The sequence below is a fragment of the Chlorocebus sabaeus genome, chromosome 21 (genome assembly GCF_047675955.1).
Source record: "Chlorocebus sabaeus isolate Y175 chromosome 21, mChlSab1.0.hap1, whole genome shotgun sequence".
Taxonomy (NCBI): Eukaryota; Metazoa; Chordata; class Mammalia; order Primates; family Cercopithecidae; genus Chlorocebus; species Chlorocebus sabaeus.
Genome location: NC_132924.1, coordinates 50,212,410 through 50,235,917, shown reverse-complemented (window position 1 = coordinate 50,235,917; position 23,508 = coordinate 50,212,410). Strand labels below are relative to the sequence as shown.

At 34.1% G+C, this 23,508-nt stretch overlaps 1 protein-coding gene across 1 annotated transcript in view; it reads right to left on the bottom strand.

The window, feature by feature from the left end:
* Positions 1–23,508, bottom strand: part of THSD7A (thrombospondin type 1 domain containing 7A) — a 486,308-nt gene that overhangs the window by 263,683 nt on the left and 199,117 nt on the right. Inside the window, exon 2 of the mRNA XM_007982032.3 lies at positions 20,221–21,052. Within this exon, the coding sequence (XP_007980223.3) occupies positions 20,221–21,052 (832 nt within the window). The remainder of the gene's footprint in view (positions 1–20,220; positions 21,053–23,508) is intronic.

Here is a 23,508-nt window from a genome sequence, read left to right as displayed (position 1 = left end):
ACCCAGGAGGTGGAGCTTGCAGTGAGCCGAGATCACGTCACTGCACTCCAGCCTGGGCAAAAGAGCCAGACTCCATCTCAAGGGGGAAAAAAAAAAGAAATACACACACACACACACACACACACACACACACACACACACACATATAATTTAAGAACACTACATACATTACAAGAGCAGAAGTAGAAGAAAACTGCGATACATTCTTCATGAGAATTCAGTTATATTAAATATAAATTATTCCAGTTAGAATCAAAACACAGTTTTCCTTAGAATTAAATATAAAGATTTGTGTTATACCAGCTAGAAAATTGTAACAAAGAAGACCATAAAGGGGAGCACTTGTCGCTGCAAATATACTATATAGTCACTATAAAAAAATATATGGTGTTGTATAGGAAAAGACCAATTGGTTAGTCATATAGTATAGAGAATTCAGAATTAGATTCTGAAAAATCTGAGAAATTGATACTGTAAATAAATGGAGAAAATGTGTTCTATTTAAAATGGTGCCAGCGCAGCTAGATAGCCAATAAAAAGACAATAAAAAATGAAGCCCTGTCTAACATTTGTGCAAAATAAAGTCCAGATACATTAAAGACATAAATTTAAAATAAAAAAATAAATATTCCAAGAAAAAACTGGGACGCTAAATATATAATTTATGCCTAGGAAGACCATCCCAATCTCAACTGAAAATGCAGACACGATGGTAGAAAAGAAAAAAAATATCTGATGTTTAAAAAATGTTAAACTTGTGTTAGTAGATTCATGATAAAGTTAATAAATGTTTAATGAATATTACAAATATTTAATTCTAAAAAATGACAGAACTATTAGAAATTGATAAAAAACATAAAATAAAATATTTATATATCTTTTGTTCATCATATATTCAGATGTTTAAAAGAAGAAATCCAAAGGACCATATACAAATGTGGTAAAATTCTCAGATTCACTCTCAGACAAATGGAAATTCAAATAAAAATACAATACCACTTGACACACCTGAGGCCCGTAACAATGAAAAGCTCTTGTTTAGAGGAATGAGATGAAAAGGTACTAAAATGTTGGTAATGAAAATGTCAAGTGCTCTCACCTTTTGTGAAAGTATCTAGAAATATCTTTTGAAAATAAATTTGATCCAGTAATTCCCACACCTAGGAATATGTCCTAAAGAAATAACAATGACAATTCATATGGACATTTATATGTGGATATTTATTGTGGGCTTGTTCATGGTAATCATAAGGCAGAAATAAAATTAATGTCCATCAATAAAGAATTTAAGAAGAATGGATTACAGCTATTCTGTATAATTTGGAAGGGTTTCTACAGGGTTTTATTTAGTCAAAAATAAGATGCAGATGGTATATTATATAGACATGTATATTGTATACACATATATTGTATATACACTTAAGATGTGTATTTTATACAATAGAAATCATTTTCTAAAAATGAGCAATATAAGTTGCGTGTATGTGTATGATCAGTATGTGTAGGTTGATATGAATACAGCTCATTAACATAACTTATACTTCATGGGGGAATGAAGATGTGCTTGATATTTTAATATGATGTAAGAAGGAGAAGAATAGGGCCGGGCGCAGTGGCTCATGCCTGTAATCCCAGCACTTTGGGAGGCCAAGGCAGGTGGATCACAAGGTCAGGAGACCAAGACCATTCTGGCTAACACAGGTGAAACTCCGTCTCTACTAAAAATAAAATAAAATAAAAAACATGGGACGTAGTGGCGGGTGCTTGTAGTCCCAGCTACTCAGGAGGCTGAGGCAGGAGAATGGCATGAACCCGGGAGGCAGAGCTTGCAGTGAGCCAAGATCATGCCACTGCACACAAGCCTGGGTGACAGAGCGAGACTCTGTCTCAAAAAAAAAAAAAAAAAAGAAGAAGAAATTTAGTATTAATATACAATCCAATTTATGCACACTTATATGAATTTAGATATATAATGTAATGCATAATCATCTAAATGTTAATAGTGGTTCAGAGTGGTAGGATTTTAGGTGGCTTTTATTTTTTCTTTATATTTTAATGAATTGTTCTCAATTTAAAGATAATAAAGATAGTAACAGAAAATTTAAATAATTCAAAAGATAAGTCTATTTCCATCGTGTATAAAGAGTACACATGTTTAAAAACATTTTTAAACATAATTACATTTGGCAATATTTATATCTAACCTAGAGGACACAAAGATAAAGAATGATCAGCAAATAAGAAACATAAAGAAACTGGTTACATTTGTTACTAAAATACACTGGATTTTCAAAGCTTTCAGATATAAATATCAATGTGATTTTGTGTATCAATGACTATGAGAAATGCCCAGAAGTGATTTAACTATGATCTTTGTCTTTAAGCATGAACAACTAGGTTTCCAAGATAAATCTTGATATGATTTATGTATTTTATCTCAATAGCCACATGAATAAACAGTAATTTCTTTTCTTACTGTACTTTTTTTATTTCTTTTAAGAGACTGCATCTTGCTCTGTTCTCCAGGGTGGACTCATGTGGTGGAATCATAGTTCACTGCAGCCTTGAAACCCCAGGCTCAAGCAATCCTCCTGCCTCAGCCTCTGGAGTAGCTAGAACTACAGGCATATGCTCCTATACCCAACTAATTTATTTTATTTTATTATTATTTTTTGTAGAGATAGACAATATCTTGTCCAGGCTGGTCTTCAACTCTTGGTGTCAAGCGATTCTATTGCATCAGCCTCCCAAAGTGCTGAGATTACAAGCATAAAACACTGCAACCTGCTCAATTTATATACTTTTAAAATGATAGACAGTATGAAGAAAGGTAGAAAGAAATATAAACATCAAGTAGTCCTGTTATCTAAATCAGTTGAGATATTTATGATTTAGCTTTATAATTGATATTTAACTCTGCTGCCTCTCGAATAATATGTCAATTTTATAATTATTTTATTGTCCTTACTTATAAATCCCTGATACAACATGTGTCTATCAGGTGCTGTTCATCTTTAACATAGAGGAAGGCTCCAGTTTGGTCTGGAATTTCCTTAGCATCTAGTCTACTTCTCTCAGATAAAAAGAGTAAGCTGGCAATGATAAACTATGGGGTTGACAAAAATGATCAATAATGTGATGAATTTTCTAAAAAAAACTAGTTAAATAATTAATAATTTTATTCTTACTTCACACCTTTCCTCCTCTACAAATACCCTAAATTGTATTTTCCTTGAATGTTCAATAATTGTTTTCTTTCATTGAAGTAAATTTGTCTCTTAGTATTTTTAAAGCTTTCTTTGTAAATCTAAAGTATTTTCTTTTAATCTACCTTGCATTTAAAAACATTTCTAGAAAAAATTCACAAGCACATTAAAAAATTACTGATGTACCTATGGCACTGCAGTTATTGTTGTAAATACATTTATTTAACTACATGTAGAAGTACTATCATTCATTTTTCACTAATGAAATAATAAATACAATGCCTGTGAGGGGATTATAAGTATAAAGACATAACTGAAATTTGAACTTAAAAAAAAAGACATTATCAACATGATCATTTCTAATAGAGATGACCAATGCAGAACAATGGGTACGGTTTCACAGGCTGTGTTTTCTAGATATTGAATGACAATACCCTTCTCATCCTTTGGTAACCACCAATGACTGAGCAGCTCCTCACAGTCCTCTCATCAGAGGAGTAAAGGGCATGGGAATCAGAAAGACAGTCTCAAGTAGTTCATGGTCTAGTTAACAAAATACTACACGTCAATGATATGAAAAAAACATGCTTATTGTCACAATCAAATTAATCTAGCACAACTAAAGCACTTCATTTGCCCCCAACAGGGTAGAACTAGACTGTTTTCATTCAATCTGTACTTTTCCATCAGGCACTCTCAGTAAATGTCCCCGATAGACAATAAAAGCTTACTAAGGACTATTCAGCTCTATCCATAGCAACAATATAGGACAACTGCCCTCACTCCCAATTTATTCTCAGCTTCACTTGCTCCTCTGGTTCCCTTGGCTTTCGACTACCAGCCTCATAATGAAAAGGGAGGTAAAATGAAGCTTTGTATAGATATGTCACCCAGTGCACTCTCACCAAGAAACTTCACAAATCACATAAGCCAATGTTTTCTTTTCAAATGGATCTATTTCACAACACATTGCTTTGGTTGTTCAAATGCAGTTTCAGAAATCAAATTTGCAAGTCTAAAATTAAGATGACACAGCAGAGCGCATGCATCATTCATGATGATTTCACAGTGTTTCCTAGTCTGATTTACAGTTGTCAAAATTAACCTTACATGACATAATCCATTATACGTTTCACTCAACACTGCATTTCCAGATCATTATACACCAATCATGATAATATCATCAAGTTAAACTAGTTTCTATTGATTTCAATTTCTTTTAGCTACTTTCTACCTTTTGCTTTCTTTCTGGCAAGATATCTTATAAACTTTATATGATTTTTATTATGACATCCCTTTAATAACTATTTCTCCAGAATTTCCAATACTATCCTCATTTTCATATTTTACTTTTAAATTGCAGACTTGGTTTACTTTACTTTTCTTTCTCTGATGCATCTTTTTTATTATATAGAAAACCTCACATTATTCTGAACTAAGTCACAGAGTTCAGTCTTTACCATAGAGTTCCTGCAGACACAAATCCTTGGCACTTAAAGAAAGAAAAACGTAAACAAAGTATCTTCCTATCTAGTATTATTTTGAATGCAGTGTCTTACTAGCTAGGATATAAATTATTAATAATTAAGGATAAAAATAATTATAAAATTCTGCATCCATAAATTGTTTTGTAATGGAAACCAGTGATGCAGTAATTTTTTTTCCCCAAAGAAAGCTCTATGATTTATTTGAAGATCAAAATACTCAATGACCTTGACTGTCGCAGATTTGTATTGGATTTGTTGAATACCACAAATCATACAAAACTAATTTTCAAATATGTTTGTCATAATGACATGGCTTCTACACAAGGACAGTTTTATTTTGTGCTTTGTAGGATGTAGTTAAAGATAACATCATATTAGTGATATTTGGATGCTTCCAGAATTTAAAGCAGATTTTCTGGCTAGTGTGAGTAGGAAAAGATTTTGTAAGGTTAGTGGAAAGACATATTTATAGTAAAATGTATGTATTTACAAAGTAAACATTTATCTTTTTAATATTGGTCTTGTCTTAACATTTTCAAGGTACATAGATCTAAAAATGGTATTTATTTTAATTTTCCAAATTGTATATACATCACATATACGTTTTTCCTCATTATTCATTGTAACTCTGTCTTTTCTGAAAGAGATTTAAAGAACTTAAGAAGGTAAGAATTTTGCTCTTTTCTCTTTTGTTTTCAATTATCTTTACCATCTAATTATTTTAAAGCTATTATTTATTATTATTAATAAAATTCATGTTTTCCTCAGCCATTATCAATTTACATGGCAATTTTACATTTATGAGTTTTTGTAACTTTATAATAATCCTGACACATAGGTAAAGCAAGGATTTTATACCTACGTTGAAATTAAGAAATAAGTTGTAAAATTCTGAGTTTAATCCAGGCTATCTGAATCTGATGCTGGTGTTACGTCATATCAGTTGTGTAAAACTATTCTTCTAGTGTCAAATATGACTTAGTTTCTAAACTCCTGGCAGATAGGTACACTACCTCTTCAGAGTAACTAAAAGATCTATATTAAACAGGACCACCAGGATTTCACTTGCCTTATTCTCTCTTATTTATCTGGCTGAATATCTAAAATTGTCCCACTCAATATTAATTTCTAAAGTAATACAGTAAAGGGCCATGTATTAATGTCATGAATAGATTATATGAATTATTTTGTTAAATAACCAGTAAGTATAGAGGAACAAAATAAAAGCCAAGTTAAGTTTTGACTAAATAAAATCTCCAAAATGTTATAACATAGGTATCCCTTAGAAAGGCTTTAGAGATATCTTTGTAGTTGTGGGAGAAAATAAAGGCAGAGAGTTGAAAGCTTAAATATTTTCCCACAAGGGGAGATGTTTACACTCAAAGAAAAAGTAATTCATGATTTTGTACCTGGTCAAAATTTATCCTTCAGTGCTTTATACTTACCTAAAATACTGCTAGATTCATGGACTGTCTAAATTAGAAGGTAGCGATCATCCAGGTCAGTGATATTACGACTCAGGAAAGAAAAATTAAGTACCTGATAGATGACCACTAAATATTTGCTGAATAAATATGCAGAAAGAGATGATGAAGTCTTTGTAGGGAGAGAACATGAGGTTCCTCAGCCCATGAATCAGCTCACTCCTCTTCCCACTTAGGGCAGAACTAGGAAAAGCAAAGAAGTACCTAGGAACAAAATTTAAGAAGGCACGTGCATGACCCTGGGGGTGAGTACCTCATTAAATTTTGTGTCTCAGTAGCCTCTTGCGTCTTACCCTGTTCCCAACCCCACTAATCCATGTTATTCCTTGATTAGAAGTCCTCCTTCCTTATTCATCATCTGAAAGAAACAATTGCCATGCCACACTCTTAGGGAAGACTTGCTGATTCATCATCTATTATAAAAGAAAAGAACACTATGCCACACCCCATGACTGACTTCCTCTTCTATTGCAGTTCAAGATTAGAGAAAGTAAATAAATGTGGGGGCAGGGGTGGGGGTGAGTAGAGCGAAGTGATTATTTAAAAATATCCTTTCTCACTCATCTCTCCCTCTTCCACAGGGTCATACACAGAACATGTAGAGTTTGGCTAGCACATGTAAGGATAAAAAGTGAAAACATGTGTCTATGTTGAACAAGGAATAGAAGAAAACCTCAGTTGTTAGCATCATGAAAGGTTATAACAAAGACAGCCTGGGGTCAGCTTAGTGTTCTGACCACTTGAAATCATCTCAGAGTGTCCCTGACTTTCATATATTGAGGATGTGGGACTCCAAATAAAATGACCAATTATTTGATACATATTATTTGAGAAAGATGAAATAACAGAGAAACAAAATAGGGCAGGCAACTTCTTTTCCTTCTGTTTCTAGTATTTTCCAGCACTATCCAAATCATCCTAGCATTTTGCCACTTATTTATCAGAACTCCAAAGTTTGGAGACTGGCTATAGCCAGACATCAGAAGATACAATCAAACTGTTAAATGAAAACTGCCAAGATTGAATTTCCTCTTGAGTTGATCCTGTATTGTTTATGTGGCCTCAATGTCTCCATTGCTGCTACTTTGATCCAGGGATTCCTCACCTCATTCTTGGATTATAACCATGACCTTACTTGTGGCTGTCCAAACTCTAGAATTTGACCCCTCCAATCAATTCTGCATATCATTCCTGTTTATGAACATAATTTTGCCTCAGTTTACTGAAGAAAAGGCCAAATTTTTCTGCCTTACCATCAGCGTCACTGGGCTTCCTTTCAAAAGTTATTTACTGCTCTTTTGCCACCTGCTCCTTTGATTCAAGTCATACCAGCATCTTGACTGCCCCTTACAGACAACCTGCTCATTCTACTTCTCAGATTTTTCAAAAATGAGGTTTGACTTGGAATGCTCAGTCTTTCCACCATATCCTACTTAGGTAAGTTCTATCCATTTTGGGGGAGGAACTGGTCAAATTCTACTGCCTTATCAAATTACTTTAATAAATATAGGTGCAGTCTTTCTCTCAAAAATTTTAGTAGTTTTTATCTAAGATTTATCCCTTCGTCAATGAGTTATTTTTACAAAGTATGAACTCTACATTATGCAAACCATAAAAGATACAAAATCTCTGGGCCAACCCAGAATTACAGTAATTTAAAGTAATTTTATTTATTCATTTTTCTCCTGTCTTTCCTAAACAGAATTAAAGACATCAAAGTCAGAGATAAGGTTTTATATAGAGTTGGAACTATGTAGTGCCTACTATGTTATCCTTCACCTATTTTATGTTTAATTTCATTATATGGGATCCTTGACAGATTAGAATGCCAGAGAAGTGCATTTTTGATAAAAGTATTTGAACACCTTTTTACAATCCAGAATGTATCAGTATATCATATACTGTATAACATTCAAATGTATTCCAATTTTATACTATTGAAAATAATTTCTGACAAATTCATATTTATTATTCCAGAGTTAGGATGTACATCTCTGTTGCAGTATCTATCTCTGTTCTTACCCATCTGTTAATGGGAATATATGTATATTCATATTGATGTAGGTTAGTTTGTGGTCTGTTATATGTAGTCTTTTGAAATCTTTTCTTTTCTTTTTTTTAATTTTTTTTATTTTAGAAAGCTTTATCTAGTAATGTACACTGAACATTCCACCAAGCAAGAACAGATGGAAAACTTACTAACTTGACCACCAATTCCTTCAACTAGAGCAAGCCTCAACTAATTTCTTTATTATTATTATTATTATACTTTAAGTTCTAGGGTACATGTGCATAACGTGCAGGTTTGTTATATACGTATACTTGTGCCATGTTGGTGTACTGCACCCATCAACTCGTCAGCACCCATCAACTCATCATTTACATCAGGTAAAACTCAGAATGCAATCCCTTCCCCGTGTGTGATGTTCCTCTTCCCAAGTCCAAGTGATCTCATTGTTCAGTTCCCACCTATGAGTGAGAACATGCGGTGTTTGGTTTTCTGTTTTTGCGATAGTTTGCTAAGAATGATAGTTTCCAGCTGCATCCATGTCCCTACAAAGGACACAAACTCATCGTTTTTTATGGCTACATAGTATTCCATGGTGTATATGTGCCACATTTTCTTAATCCAGTCTGTCACTGATGGACATTTGGGTTGATTCCAAGTCTTTGCTACTGTGAATAGTGCCGCAATGAACATACATGTGCATGTGTCTTTAGAGCAGCATGATTTATAATCCTTTGGGTATATACCCAGCAATGGGATGGCTGGGTCATATGGTACTTCTAGTTCTAGATCCTTGAGGAATCACCATACTGCTTTCCATAATGGTTGAACTAGTTTACAATCCCACCAACAGTGTAAAAGTGTTCCTATTTCTCCACATCCTCTCCAGCACCTGTTGTTTCTTGACTTTTTAATGATTGCCATTCTAACTGGTGTGAGATGGTATCTCATTGTGGTTTTGATTTGCATTTCTCTGATGGCCAGTGATGATGAGCATTTTTTCATGTGTCTGTTGGCTGTATGCATGCATGTCTTCTTTTGAGAAATGTCTGTTCATAAATTTTGTTGTTGTTATTGTTGTGTAATCTCAACCTTAGTCATAATTAATTTTTCTTTTTCAAAAACTTGCTTCATTTATTCCAGTATGTTACATTGTAAATGCTTGTGTCAATATTCCAAGATGTTTACTGTACAATGACTTTCTTGTATTAAGCACAGTAGTATTTTGTTCACTTACAATTAAGTTGCTATACTGGTAAATATTACCCAAACAAATTTTTCATGATCACATCTTTTATCTAATATCAGTGACCACATATTTGTACTAAGTAGAGAAGAAAGCATCTCTCGATGAAACTTTTGGGAAAAAGCTCAATAATCCCTTTCTAATACAATGATATAAGATTTAAAAAAAAAAAATGAACATAGCAAGGTGAAAGTGTGAGTAGAGACCTAAAAAGAAGAAAATAAGATAAAACACATGGAATTACTAATATAATGTGTTAGCAGACTCTAAAAGGGTGAGCATATTCTTAATTAGCTTATACAAACAATGCATTAATGATTTATTAAATTCCTTCTTTTATGGGAATTTGTGTTTTCTTTTGAAAGTATTTCCTCCTATTTAAAACTATTCTTGTTTGAGTCAGAGGGAAACTCAATACTACCCACATCAAGTCAGTAGAATTCCAGCATATAAATGAAAACAATGGGCAAGATCACAGTTGCTGCCAAGGAAATGCAAGGTCACTGCCCCGATCAGTAGCCAGGCTCCCATAGGAAACTTGCTCTCACACTGTCTCAAGCAAGAGAGCTAAATAGAGCAATTAAATGGAAGATATTTAAAACTAAAACTCCCAGGAAAAGTGATGAAAGTGACATGAACCTTATTTCAAGTTCATGTGGAGGATGATTAGGCAATGACATATATTATCTGACTTAAGGTTAGTCCCTTCCCCAAATCCATCAAAGGTTTAAAATACTACCTAGGACCCTCTTTTTATTTAATTTTCCTCACTTAAAACAAAAATAATCAACAGTGCATTGTCTACCTCAATTTTCCTAAGAGGGTAGGTCTTATGTTAGGTATTCTTACAACACAAAATAATAAAAATAATAGTAATTATGCAATAATAAAAGTAGCAGAAAGAAATATTTGCAGGTGATGAATATGTTTATGACCTTGATCATTTCATCAAGGTCATATCCCCAAACTCCTTGAGTTGTAGATCTTTAATATGTACAACTTTTCATATATCAAGCATACCCCAATAATGTGATTTTAAAACTACTCCTGAAAAGTAAAAGGAGAGGTGAAGACATCCTGTCCATGATGAGATAATCATACACTGGGATATAAGAAGTGACCCTGGTGGTCATTTTAATATTTTTGAATTTATTTGAAGTTTACAGGTAGACATTGACAATTTTAGCCCTTAATTTGCCATCACTAACACCAACTAATTGATAGTGATGAGCTTTGTGGCTTCAAGATATAAAAACAGGAGTGACTGACATAAGTAAGGACACTTATAAATGGACAAAAGAGGATACTAACTTTAAAAATTCTCAGAGACTATTGGAGTACATTTATGATATTAATAATGGTATATTTTCTCATTTATACAGAAAATATAGCAACAGAAATTATTTAGTGCTAACCAGGAATAATAATATTGAAATACTATTCTCAATGATGTATCCTGAATGGAATCAGTATAAATCTATATTATCTTAATTGAATAGAACATATCTTTTGAGGATACTCTTTTACATGTTCTGGTTATTTTTTTCATGACCTTAGAAGGTTCCATTTTCTCATTGGCTTCCGTTGAATTCCTGTTAAGTTACTAAAAGACTCTCAGGTTTTAAAACTGAAAGATTCTCTTAAATTTTAATACTGGAACAAACATTTACTGGGAGCTGATTATGTTCTAGTCATTGTCTTAGCCTAATGTAGGCGATTAAGGCTAATGTTGCATCTTTCTTAGACGGGTTGATAGGTGCAGCAAACCACCATGGCATATATATACCTGTGTAACAAACCTGCATGCTCTGCACATGTATTCCAGAATTTAAAGTAAAATAAAACAAAAATAAATAAATAAATAAAAATCATATTTACTTAAAAAAAGAAAGTTTGTCTAGTCATTCACCTATTGTTATTACATATATTATACATGCATACATATAAATATATATTTGTTGGTATATAGCCTTACATAATATACATATGTATAAATATATACACACAAATGTGTACATATAAATATATATGTGTTGATATATAGCCTTACATAATGTAACACAAATTTCCTGAGAAAATCTTCAATATTTAACAATTTTTCATGAAATCTTGGAACTGACATAATATAAATGCAAAGTAACTTTTTAAGGAATGAAATTAAGTTGAGGAAAAGAGCAGAAGTAAATAGAAACAAATTTGGATAATAACAGGTGAACAGATCAGAATGGGAGATGTACATAAACTTAAGCATAAGTTTGAAGATAAAGATGTCATAGTTAATGAGGGATGTTCAATGGGAATTTAACAAAATACAAGTCAAGTTATTTTTGAATTATAATTTTGGCCAGACCAGCTGTCTTGGGTCTCAATGCTGGTTTAGTGAAGAATATGTTGACTGTCTAGTTGCTCTATCATTTTGAAATAAATATAAATACATTTGGTAGGAGTAAGAAAATGTATGTGCTCCCCTTTGACTGGAAAAAGAGAGTTTTTTTAATATAAAAAATAAAATACTGTATATAAAATAAGCTAAAATCACTATCATTAATAATGTACCTTCTCACGAATAATTTGCCTTACAATCCTAGCTAAAGATAACACAAAGCCATAGTGATTTGCAAAATATTATTTCCTTATTTATGTTAAAGTTTTAATTATTGTGATTTTAAAATGTATGCAATATACTTTTATAATAGCAAATGTATATAACTTATAAACAAATAAACATATATTGAGGTGTGTTAAAAACTCTGTCACTAATAAATGTGGACAAGTTTAGACCTGCAGGATATAAAGTCTAAACATTTAAATTTGACCTCCAAGATCTTTATAGGTTTCCAAGACCTTTATAGGGTTTCTCCATTTCTCTTCTAGGCTAATGCCTTTTCCCTTTGTATTCTAACCTCCAGAGGTGAAACAACCTACAGAAACAGTATTTTTCCACAAGGAACCATTACTGCTGCAAATTCTCACTGCTTTTGCTCTTTTTGTTCCTATATTCTTTGGTCATCTCCATCCTACACCTGGTGCATGCCTTCGAGTCCTTAATTTTAGCAGCATTTCCCCTAGGAGGCCATTGTTGATCCTGCCAACCTCCTTCCAGGAAGAACTCATTATTTCTGTTGTTATTTGCATGCACTTTCTCTCTCTCTCTAGACAAAACATAGCATCTCTAATATTTTATTGTTTCTTTTGTGACATTATTTCTATAATATAATATAGATCCTTGAGATGATGATTTTCGTTTTGTCTTTTTGTCTGCATGATAGGCCCAGAATGTCTTGATGCCTTTAGTTTTGTTGAATGAAAAGGTAAATAAGTAAATAAATGCATAGTAAATTAATTAGTTGATGAGTAAACTAACAATGACATAGAAGCAGTTCTCTGGTTCTGACACTGTACTCTAACATAGCTATTATTTATCAGTCAGGGCCAGCAGAAAACAGAATGTAAACTCACATGAGTTAATTCAGAAAAGTTTCATAAAACTATTATTAACAAAATTGCAGGCATCGAGGAATGGTACAGCATCTTGCAGCTATTAACTATAGGAAGATTAGCACCCTATGGCAATAAAGGAATCAAGGGAAAGGATTTTACTAGAATCCGAGGTTGACCTAGAGCTGGGGAGAGGACTGCTGGATGGGGCAGGAGCCTTTGCTAGAGGAATTCAGCAAGGAGCAGACAGAAATAGTCTCTCTTCCCACCATCTGATACACTGCTGCTTTCTCGCATTGGTAGAATCCAATGAGAAAGGAGGCTCAGAAGCCTATGAATACACTGCTCAGAGGTCAGCATCCGGACACACAAGCAGGATGGGGAAGAGGTGATAGTGAACCTCTAAGGTCAAACATAATATACTGCCTGGTCAGCTCAACATTTTGAGAAAACTAAAATGTTCTTTTTAGCCATCTACTATCTACCAAAGAATATGGGCATACTGACCCTGTTTAGTCGGGTGTGGCCAACAGGCAGCTGAGGGAGGCTTGTGAGACGTGATGATGAGTATCTGGCGGGCAACTTGACACTTTGGATATAACAGAAAGTTTGAAGATCTAAAAGCCTGCTATTTAGAAATAGTAATTTTATAAATGGATTCTGAACAACTTAAAAGGAGTGTTACTTTAAATAGTGGGCAATTTTCTCCTTTTTCTTTCATAAAGTTAGGATTAGATTTGCAATTTTACTGATTCACAAAGTCGTAGCGTGGGGATGGGCCCTTAGGAACCATACAGCTCATCAACTGAGTGATAACCTTGCAGTTACTCCCAAGACTGTGGAGAGCTGCCTTATTCTACAGGCACTCCATAGAAATTCATCCTGACGTTTCAGTATGAACTGATTTGTAGGCCATGTTGAAAATTAATTAACTGTCTGCCAAGAAAGATATATAGGATTTTATGTCCACAATTTTAGGTATGGTTTTTGTTCGGGGTTCATTAGAATCACAAATTTATTTATTTTTAATAATATTTATTATTTATTTTTATATTTATATATTTATTTTTAGCCTCCCTCCCTCTCTCCCTCAAAACCGCCTATCCCAGAACATGTATGGTTTACAGAAGAGAAAGCTGAGTCCCAGAAAGTGTAAATGACTTGTTCAATACTCTGTAGCCATGAGTGCATAGGTTTACTATTCTTATTTATTATTTATTTATCCTAATTATCCATTACTTAAATTCCATTCTTGTTGATTCAGCCCGCTTCGCAACAGTTATAAAGCAAGTGCTTTATATTCAAGTTTGATATCACCATTCTGGAAAGCAATCCTAAAACAGAAGGTTGGAGTAATTAACAACTAGTATTCTAAGGTAAAATAAGAACCAGGCATAAAGAGATAAGCTGTGTTGAGAAAAAATACAATTTTCTGCTCAACAGTTTTAAATTTGAAGATGACAGGGGATGCCAGAAAGTCTGGGCTTAGAAAACAAAAATCAGAAATCTACTTTAAGCAATATTACTCATTACTATCTGAAATGCTAAGGCTGAATTCATACAGATACTTAAAATGAAAACTGAATTTGGTAACAGAAATGAGACAAAAATACTACAAGGTGCTAGTATTTCTGGAAGTTATTAGATTATTCACCCCTTCATGTTTTACCCAGTTATGTTTATCCTATGTATTTGTGCCTGAAGTATCTGCTTTATGGAATTATCTAGAAGCTGGATAGTTCTACTTTTCTTGGCTTAGCTAACAGAAATCTATTTTAAATCCTAAATCTGTCTTACTCCCTCAGGAATTCACTGGGCTGAATTTCCCGCACTTTTCGGAAATGCTTCTCCTGGAATTATAATTACCATTAATTGCCCCTGTCAGACAATTCTACAAAACGAGATAGGTTCAAATGAAAGATATTTTCAAAAGTAGGCACTACATCCGTTAAATGTTTCTGGTATTACTTAGAGCAGATTCTACCCTTGTTCCTTGCTCTTCAATACACAGATTTGGTTCTTCATTTGAGGAGAAGGTGAGCTGGGTCAGGTAAAGCATTCCAGAGGTGAGGATGCAATGGCAATCACAGGCTATGCTTGTTGCAGTCTGGAGATGGCTGCCTCCTCTCCCTGCTCCTCCTCCATTCCACCTTTGACAGCTTACCTCAGCCAGAAGACCAGAAAATAACAATTCTGCTTAATTTCTCCAACAGCTACACTTCTGTGATTCTAGGGTGGGGAACTGGCTCTTAAGGGACCTTCCCCAGATTCCTTGTGTCTTGCCCTTCCCCCCACCAGATTGGGATAATCCAATAAAAGGATACTTGGATATGCCTTTGTAGATTGTACCACTGGGTTCTTTAGAGGAGTCTCTTTCATGCTTCAGGTTCTAGCTTCCTCTGTTTTTGAGGCACAGATTTATCATATGGACACTTCCTTTTTTCAGGTTTCCATTTTCCTTTTTTTTTTTTTTTTTTAAACTATAGATTATTTCCTTGATTGGGGTTACTGGTTGATTTCAAGGCAGGGGACTAGAGTAAAATTACCATTACTTCCTCATGTTTAATTCCAAATCACATACCTTATATGGTATTAACTGCATGATTCTATGTCAAAAGAAAAAAATTATAACAAATTTAAATATATTAATAGGTTTTATCTGCAATTTTAGAATTGGCAACACTTCATTCCACAAGTTGGAATAAATATTCCCATGAGCTGAGCAGAGGAGGTTGATTTTATAGATAGTAAAGGGCTGAGGAAAGCAAAACAGAAAACAAAATGTGGATTGGTCATTTCAAAGTTACTTTTCTGTAAAGGTTACAGCAGAAAAAAAACAAAAACAAAAACAAAATAAAACAAAAGTCCTTATCATGTCTGCTAGGATTGGCCTGTTTGGGGATTTGGCTATTATCTCTCTCTCTCTCTCCTGATTTCTCGGAAGGCAGATAAATAACTTATTTTCAGCTTGGTGACTAGAACTTTTGCATAATCAACACCATTTTTGTTTGGTCTGTTGGGCCTGGTGCAGGAGAAGGAGGCTTAATCCTGACCAATGGCCTCCTGTAAATTTTATTTAACACTCATAAGAGTTAGTACAGGAGGCTGAGACTTCTATCCTTAGAAAGGCCTGCTTGGAGGGTTTGCCCTTGGCTAGGATCCAGGAACTTAATTGGTAATCAGTTCCTTACATTGATATAAAATTTTCTGTAAATGATAAGAGTGGCTGTGCCTAATCTGTTTGTATAAATATAATTTATTATATTACTTGTTATCGTTATTACCATAGAGTAGAATGCACTTAATTATCTTGTAAAGTTAGCCTTTCCTCTCTCTTTATTTTTCAGTATTTTCCTGGCCTGTCTTGTATGTCTATTTTCCCCTTGTAAATTTCACAGTAACAATGTATAGATAGTTGGTATATTTACTAAATATTCTAGACAAGCACAACTACATCCTTTTCTATTTTTCCAAGTCTAGTGTTAAGTGCAGAACTTTTATAGTTAAGCTTATTTACAGATTTGTTTTAAGTTTTCCTTTTGCAAATGAGATATTTCAATCTTTTTCCCCATTATAATACTTAATTTTTTAAGCATCTAGGGAATATATTGATTTTTGGATATTATCTTTGTGTACATCAACCTTATTGATTTTTTATTGTTTATAATATATTTTCAATTGATTAGGTGGAGTATTCCAGAATTATCAGAACATCTGAGGGAAAAGGTCTTATTTTTGCCACTTGCTTTCCAATTTTCATTTCCTTCTCTTTTCAGGTACATTGACTGATACTTACAGATCAATGCTAACTAAGAGTGGAGATAATGTACCGTCCTGTCTTAGTTTTTACTTTAGACAGAATGCTTCTAATGTTTCACAATTGAGCACCTTCCCAGCTTTCAATCTGATGTCTCTTTGCCTATTTCTCTCCATAAAAGTTGATCTATATTAGTTCTCCCATTAAGTCATTATTTCAACTTCTTGCAGAATATTAGTCTTGTACAATTTCAATGTGTGAATCAAGGTCTTCTTTTAATTTCAGGAAAGCCTTATCCTTGTATTTTGTTGTGTTTTCTGTTTTAATTTTTCTGGTTCTATCTTCAGGAACATCAGTATTTCATATAGTAATGTCCTTCGTTTGCATATCCATTATCTCTTTTAAAAATTAGTTTATTTGATGTTCTCAAACTGTTCTCTATGTCACTGACTCTTTCTACCACCAAATATTTTTTCATTTTTTATTGCTTTTAATGTGAATTGCATTTCTGTTCTTATTTTATAGTTCTCCTCCATTTCTTTTTTGAGCTTTAACAGATCACTTGTAAACTCATTCTGTTTTCTTATCTCTTTTTTGAATACTGAAATTCTTTCAGTTTTGGATTCAGAAAACCATATTTCATTTAACACCTTTGGTTTCCTGGAGAAACACTTGGTATACTTTCATACCAACTCTTGGTCCTGTAAGATTTCACCCAGCCTGGCTGGAAGTCACTGGTTTACAAGGAGGCTTCCTGTGTCCTAGTGTATGTGTAGTGATTTAGAATTCTCTTCCACTAGTTGTCAAAACTTTAATCCCTCAGTCTGTCAAACTGATAGTCTTTTGTTGGCAATAATGGCATAGTGGGCTTCCTGCCTATTATGCTATTCTGATTTTAAGCAGAACTCAAATATGGGTCAGCAGCCCTTTTCACTGATACAGACCATGTCATATTAAGGAAGTGTCATTGGCTTGTCCCCTCACAAAGCTCTGGCTACTCTTAAGAGATTTTGAGTGTTCATGAAAGCTGGTAACACATAATGCCTTTCTAAGTGTCCTCCCTAAGTCATGTCTAATTTCACCACATAGGCCAAATTTCTGTATCAATTGCGGTGTGGGACTGTGACTGTTTCCTGCTGTCATAAAAGAATCGAGTTTCATTTGTGTTTTTCATTCTTATTGATTTTGGTCTACTGGAAAGCAGAAAGCAGGGCGGATCTATCATTGTTAACTTAAACATTTTAGCAGTAATTCTAAAATTATTTTTGTCTATGATCTGCTTCCCCAGCTTCTTGGTTTTATTTAGTTAAACTTAGGCAGTTACTATAACATAATTTTTAGCCATATTAAATTATTTTTGTTCTCCATGATAAGATTGTTTCTGGGATTTGATAGAAGCTAAAACATTTTAAATTTGATCACTAAGTTCTTGATTTGTGGCCCTGTGCTTTAGTGATGTCATTGATTCACTCTTCAGTTTGCTGGCTTTACTGATATCATGGTATAATATCTGAGCAAAACATAGGTCAAAATACCTGATTTTTTTCTCGTCTTGACTAGGACTTTCTTGATTATATACGATAATTCATATATAATGGAAATATTCACAACCAATTTATTTAACATAAAGTTTAACCTATACTGTAATAAGTCAGAATATATATGCAACTATCAATTTATTGGAAGTTATATGTGGTATTTCTAATGGGATACAAGTTCCTGACAAATAAGTTCTGCATTTTTAAGTATGTTTGTTTAATTCAAACAACTAGATGAGAATATTAGGCTCTATGCAATGGTAGCTACTATCCTAATTACACTTTTAATTGAGTAGTCAATGTTAAATTAAATGTCTACAGCATGCTAACTCAGTGACAGCAGGAAACAACTCAACTTGCCTTGGAGACTCATTCAATTATTTGATATAAGCGAAGTAACTAATGTAACTGTAATATACTTCAGGAGAAGAGAAAAGGAAATCACCAGAATAAGGATAGTCAGAAAAGAACAAAATAGGAATTGAGTTGAAAATATACATGACACAGAATCAGAGGTACACACACACACACACATATACAGAGAGAGAGAGAGAGAGAGAGAGAGAGAGAGAGACTTAAGGAGTTGTAGGAAACCTGGAGAATGAAGGCAGAACAAACAGCCTTCATTCAAGGCCACAGGAGCCGAATTAGAATGGAGAAATAAAATGTAATTCTATCAATACAAAGAGGGGAGAGAGTAGCAAAAATTCCAAAACACAGTAACCAGAACTCTATGAGGAGAGAAAGTTATTGTCTTAGACAGACCGATTGATTTTTGTTTATCTAATTAAATTATATCCTTTTCCAAAAAAACTTTAAACCAGATTTCAAAATCTATACATAGCAAAATCAGTAGACAAGAATAGATTGAAAAAAAATAATTGGGTGAGAAAAATAATAAAGCTAAATAAAGCTAAAGATATGTTAATAAACAACATGCATGCCACACAGTCCTATTTAGGTTCTTAACAGAAGTTAACATGCAAATGTGGTCTGTTACATGATTTCCAGAGGCCACAGAAAAACAATCCAGCTGTTCACCAGAAGCACAGAGGTCGAAACTTCAGGGAAATTTATCTTATATGTTTTTAATCAAGAGAATAGACTGTGTGATAGAGTTGATGACGCTTTCAATGCCATTTCTACAGTAAATCTGATATACGATTCTTACTGATGTTACTATTGTTTTTTCAGTTCAATCCAAATCATAACTGCATAAATATTTCTGAAAAAGCAATTATGCAAATATCCAGATAAGCCACTCCCAGATGGTCTGGTTTATCCAAGAGCAAAATTTAAAATACCCAGAGAACATCATGTCTTTCAGATAATCCTCAATGAAAATTATTTCCACAACAACTAAATCATACATGAGACAGTTTTTTCATAATATAGTCATTATGTACCCAAAGATAATTTGTCAAATAATTTCTGTCTAGAAAATGAAGCTAATTAGTTACATGTTTCCTGAATGAGGCTACTCATGATTCAATACCCTCTACTTACCTTATTTTCGGCTGGTTGCTGTTTCCTTCTCTGGAGGGAGTTATTCCATTATATACAATGTGCAAGAAAATTATTCTTAGGTATAGCTCCCTGGGTTGTTGTTTAGAGCAGATTTTGTTTATAGGGTAATTCTGAAAATGCTCTAAACTTGGAGAGATTACAAGTATGCCTTTTTCTATTAACTCACTAAAATAAGTATCTGAATTTAAAATCCCAATACTTCAGCCCTCTAAGCAATTTTGTTTCCTATTATAGGGAAATGACACTGTCTACACATAGAGAAGAAGCAGTATCTTTTCATGAAGAATCGCTCATGCTTCAGACTTTGAAAGGAAAATCAAAATAACTCAACTAATACAAGGCCTAAACGTGGGCACAATATAAACAACACTGAGAAACTCACACAAGCTCAGAAGCCTTAAATTTGGGGGTAGCTCATCCTAGGTTGTGCCCCTATGTAATCCAGAAGTTATTAGACAGTAGGGGATGTCTTAGGTACTCATGATCTTGACAGACAGGCCCGTGTAGTTAACAGTAATTAAAATGTTACCTTAAATCAGCAGCTTTCCCCGTCTTGTTAATACACATAACCTCTCTGGTCTGATATCCAATCTGGATGTCCCAATATTTGTTCTCTTGTCTGTTCTGTCTGTTTCTGTTTCTCTTTTTCTTAATAAGTTCGCGGGCTTCTGGATCCTTTACTCCTTTGCTGCGGTCCTTTTCCCGTTCTTTATTCTTCCCGCGTCTCCTTGCTTGTCTTACTTGTCGGGAGTGGGGCATTGAGCAGGTGCTCCAGGGCCCCACATGCAGGCTGTACATGAGCTCCTCGGCCTCGCATGGGCTGGATTGGCACACCTGGAACTCCGTCAGGTTTGGACAGCCAGAGCCTCCGAACTGCGGGGGCGCCACCACATGACGCGTCCGGTGCTGAAGCCCGCTGCCGCAGGTCTTGGAGCATTCGGACCAAGCAGAAAACTCAGACACAATGCAATCTTGCTGGCAAGGAATGAGGCAAGCCTGCTCCAGGAGAGGCTTGGGCTCAAAGTACTCACAGATGATATCCTCCGCAGGAATATCTTTGTCTTTCTGGATGCACACTATCTCCCTCACCTGAATACCTTCTTCCCCCTTAATGCATTCAAGAGGTTTCTCTAGGCTTTTTGAAATCACAGGCTGACACTGATTCCAAGGTCCCAGTCTCCAGTCGTACAACTCTTTGTGCCAGTCGCAAACTTTGAAACAATTCTGCTGGTTATTGGGTCTCTCGGCCTGCTTACAGTTAGTATGCAGTGTAGTCCATCCCTCCACATGAGCACACCACACAGCCCTCGTTTGGATGCCTCCTGGACCACATTCATCTCCCATGCATCGGCCCCATGGACCTACAAAAATTGCAACACAAAAATTAGCAGTGCTACTAGAAGAAAACTACAAGTTATTGCACATTCCAGAAAGACTTTTCAAGACCTAGTACATTAACTTCCCTGAGGTGTTATAAAGTAGGTCTCTGGACAGGATTGTTGGAAAGTAATGATCCACACTAAGTAGTTTTGCAAAAGGGGAACTGTGTCACAGAGTCTATATAAGGTAACTTCTGGGACAATTTCACTTTGAGTCCTTTAGGGATTACTAAAAGTTTGGTTTTGTTCATTTCCTTTGTTTTATGTAGTTGGAAATCCTTGCTGATAAAGGACATCAGAAATTAGTCTCAGTGAAAACTCATTACTCCTGCCTCACAATCATCAAATCCATTTCAGTAACTGGCAGAGAAAATGGCCCCGTGTGAAGAACTTCTCCTGCAGGCATTTCTCTTCCTGGACAATTAAGTACTTTGTGGAACTTGCTCTCTTCTTCATCATTTTTTATTTTCATAGACTACGACTGCAAGGGTCTAATAGTTGTATATTATGTGTGTCAATAGAGCTTAAAGTGTTCACTCTCTGGCTACCAAAGCTAGGAAGCAAAAATCTTCATTTATACACATTCTGCCTTTAAATTTACGAACTTTTCCCCCCCCATTTCCCAAGTGAAGTATAGAGCTGGGTAAGGGAATTTAAATTTAACTAAAAGATTTTTGCAATTTTCTAATCATTGAGAGGTTATTTGGGGTCTTATTTATTTATTCATTTCTTAAACACGAAATATTTGGTATTACAGAGCTGTTTTATGTGATACTTAAATCAGTGGCTTTAATATGAAATGTGGGGTTTTTTTTTTTTTCTGTGAAATCCTTCTTAGAATAGATTTAAACCTTATATTTGCATATATTATTTTTTTCTAAGGTAGATGATATGATTTTCAGTGCTTTAACAGACAGCTACCAATTTATGAAATTGAGAAGTGTGAAATTTTGGAATTATAAACAAACTTAAAGATCATATGAATTATAAAGAAACTTAAAGATCATATAATTACATGATTTTCAAAAAGTATTCCATGAATTTGAGAAATTGTTTAATGTGCCTTAAAGCCATTTTCTATCTGTTGTGTGGGAAGGTGAGGGCCAACATGTGGGGTGGGCTCTAGTGCCCCCCATACTCTTACACTGCTGCCATCCTCCCTGATTGATGCTTTTATAAGAAAAACTCTATTTGTATTATTAGTTTTATTCACATGGGGATTAGGCATAAGATTATGTCTGCAAGAGGTTTCTACTGTGGAAATGTGAAACCTGCTAAAGTAGGTCAATGGATTCGCTCTATGGATGAGAAAAACAGGAAACAAGAAGGGAAAGTGATTTGCTGAGTTCAAATATTTAATGAATAACAAAACCAATCTGGACTTTAGGTTCCAGTTCTAACTTTTAGTTGTATGATTTCTCTTTAAATCTTTAGCCTCAGTTAGTTTCTTCTGTACATACCAATTGTTAGTATACAAATAAAGAAATATAAAGAATGTGCTAATCATATTTAATCTAAACATTTAATTTTGCCTAATAAGAAAGATGTTTAAAGTTTGTGGAAAATTTCCTTACAAATGGCATTATGGAGTTGTAAATAGAATAGAGACTTGCTGTAAATATTGTGCTAACTAATCATTATTGCGTGAAAGTCACTATTGGATAGTTGGCATACCCATATCATTCCTTTATGAAGTTTGCATGTAAGAAATTATAAGGGATGTAAATGCTTATTAGGGATGTAACATTCTTGTAAGGGATATAAAATACTCAAGGAGACTGGGAAACAGTCTTCTTGAAGTACTAATAATGAAACTTTATGGACTTAGAAAGCCAGTGGGTTTGTTGCATCTGTCCAAATGCAATTCACCTAATAATATTTTAATCTTATTTTTAATTTGCCAAAGAAAAAATATATGTTCACAAATCTGGTGATATTTTCTTAAAGATTTTCTAAATACTCACTTTGGGAACCACAGAATCTAGGATACTTCTCAAAATGAGAATCTAGTAATATGTATAACATTTTCTAATTAATTCCACACACTCTTGGCATTTATTTCCCATCCCCACTGTGCTTGAACAAAACAGTGGTCCTTATTTAATATCTGAACACAACATATAAAGACATAGTTATATCAGACTCTCAAATTAGGAGTAAGCTATATGCCATTAAGTCTGAATTTGAAAATATAAGTGTCTTATACTAACTCAGACTCTAAATCCCAGATGTAATTTAATTGAACTTCCTGATGTATTATTTTTTTCCAATTTTCAAAATTAATTATGAAATTAGACTGACTAATCAGATTGAGGCTACTAGTCCTTTATCTTCAAAATGTAAACAAATGATTTTTTATAGCAAACTTATAAGGGTGTCACTTAAAAAACATAACTGTACATTTTTAGGAGGCCGAGGCAGGCAGATCACGAGGTCAG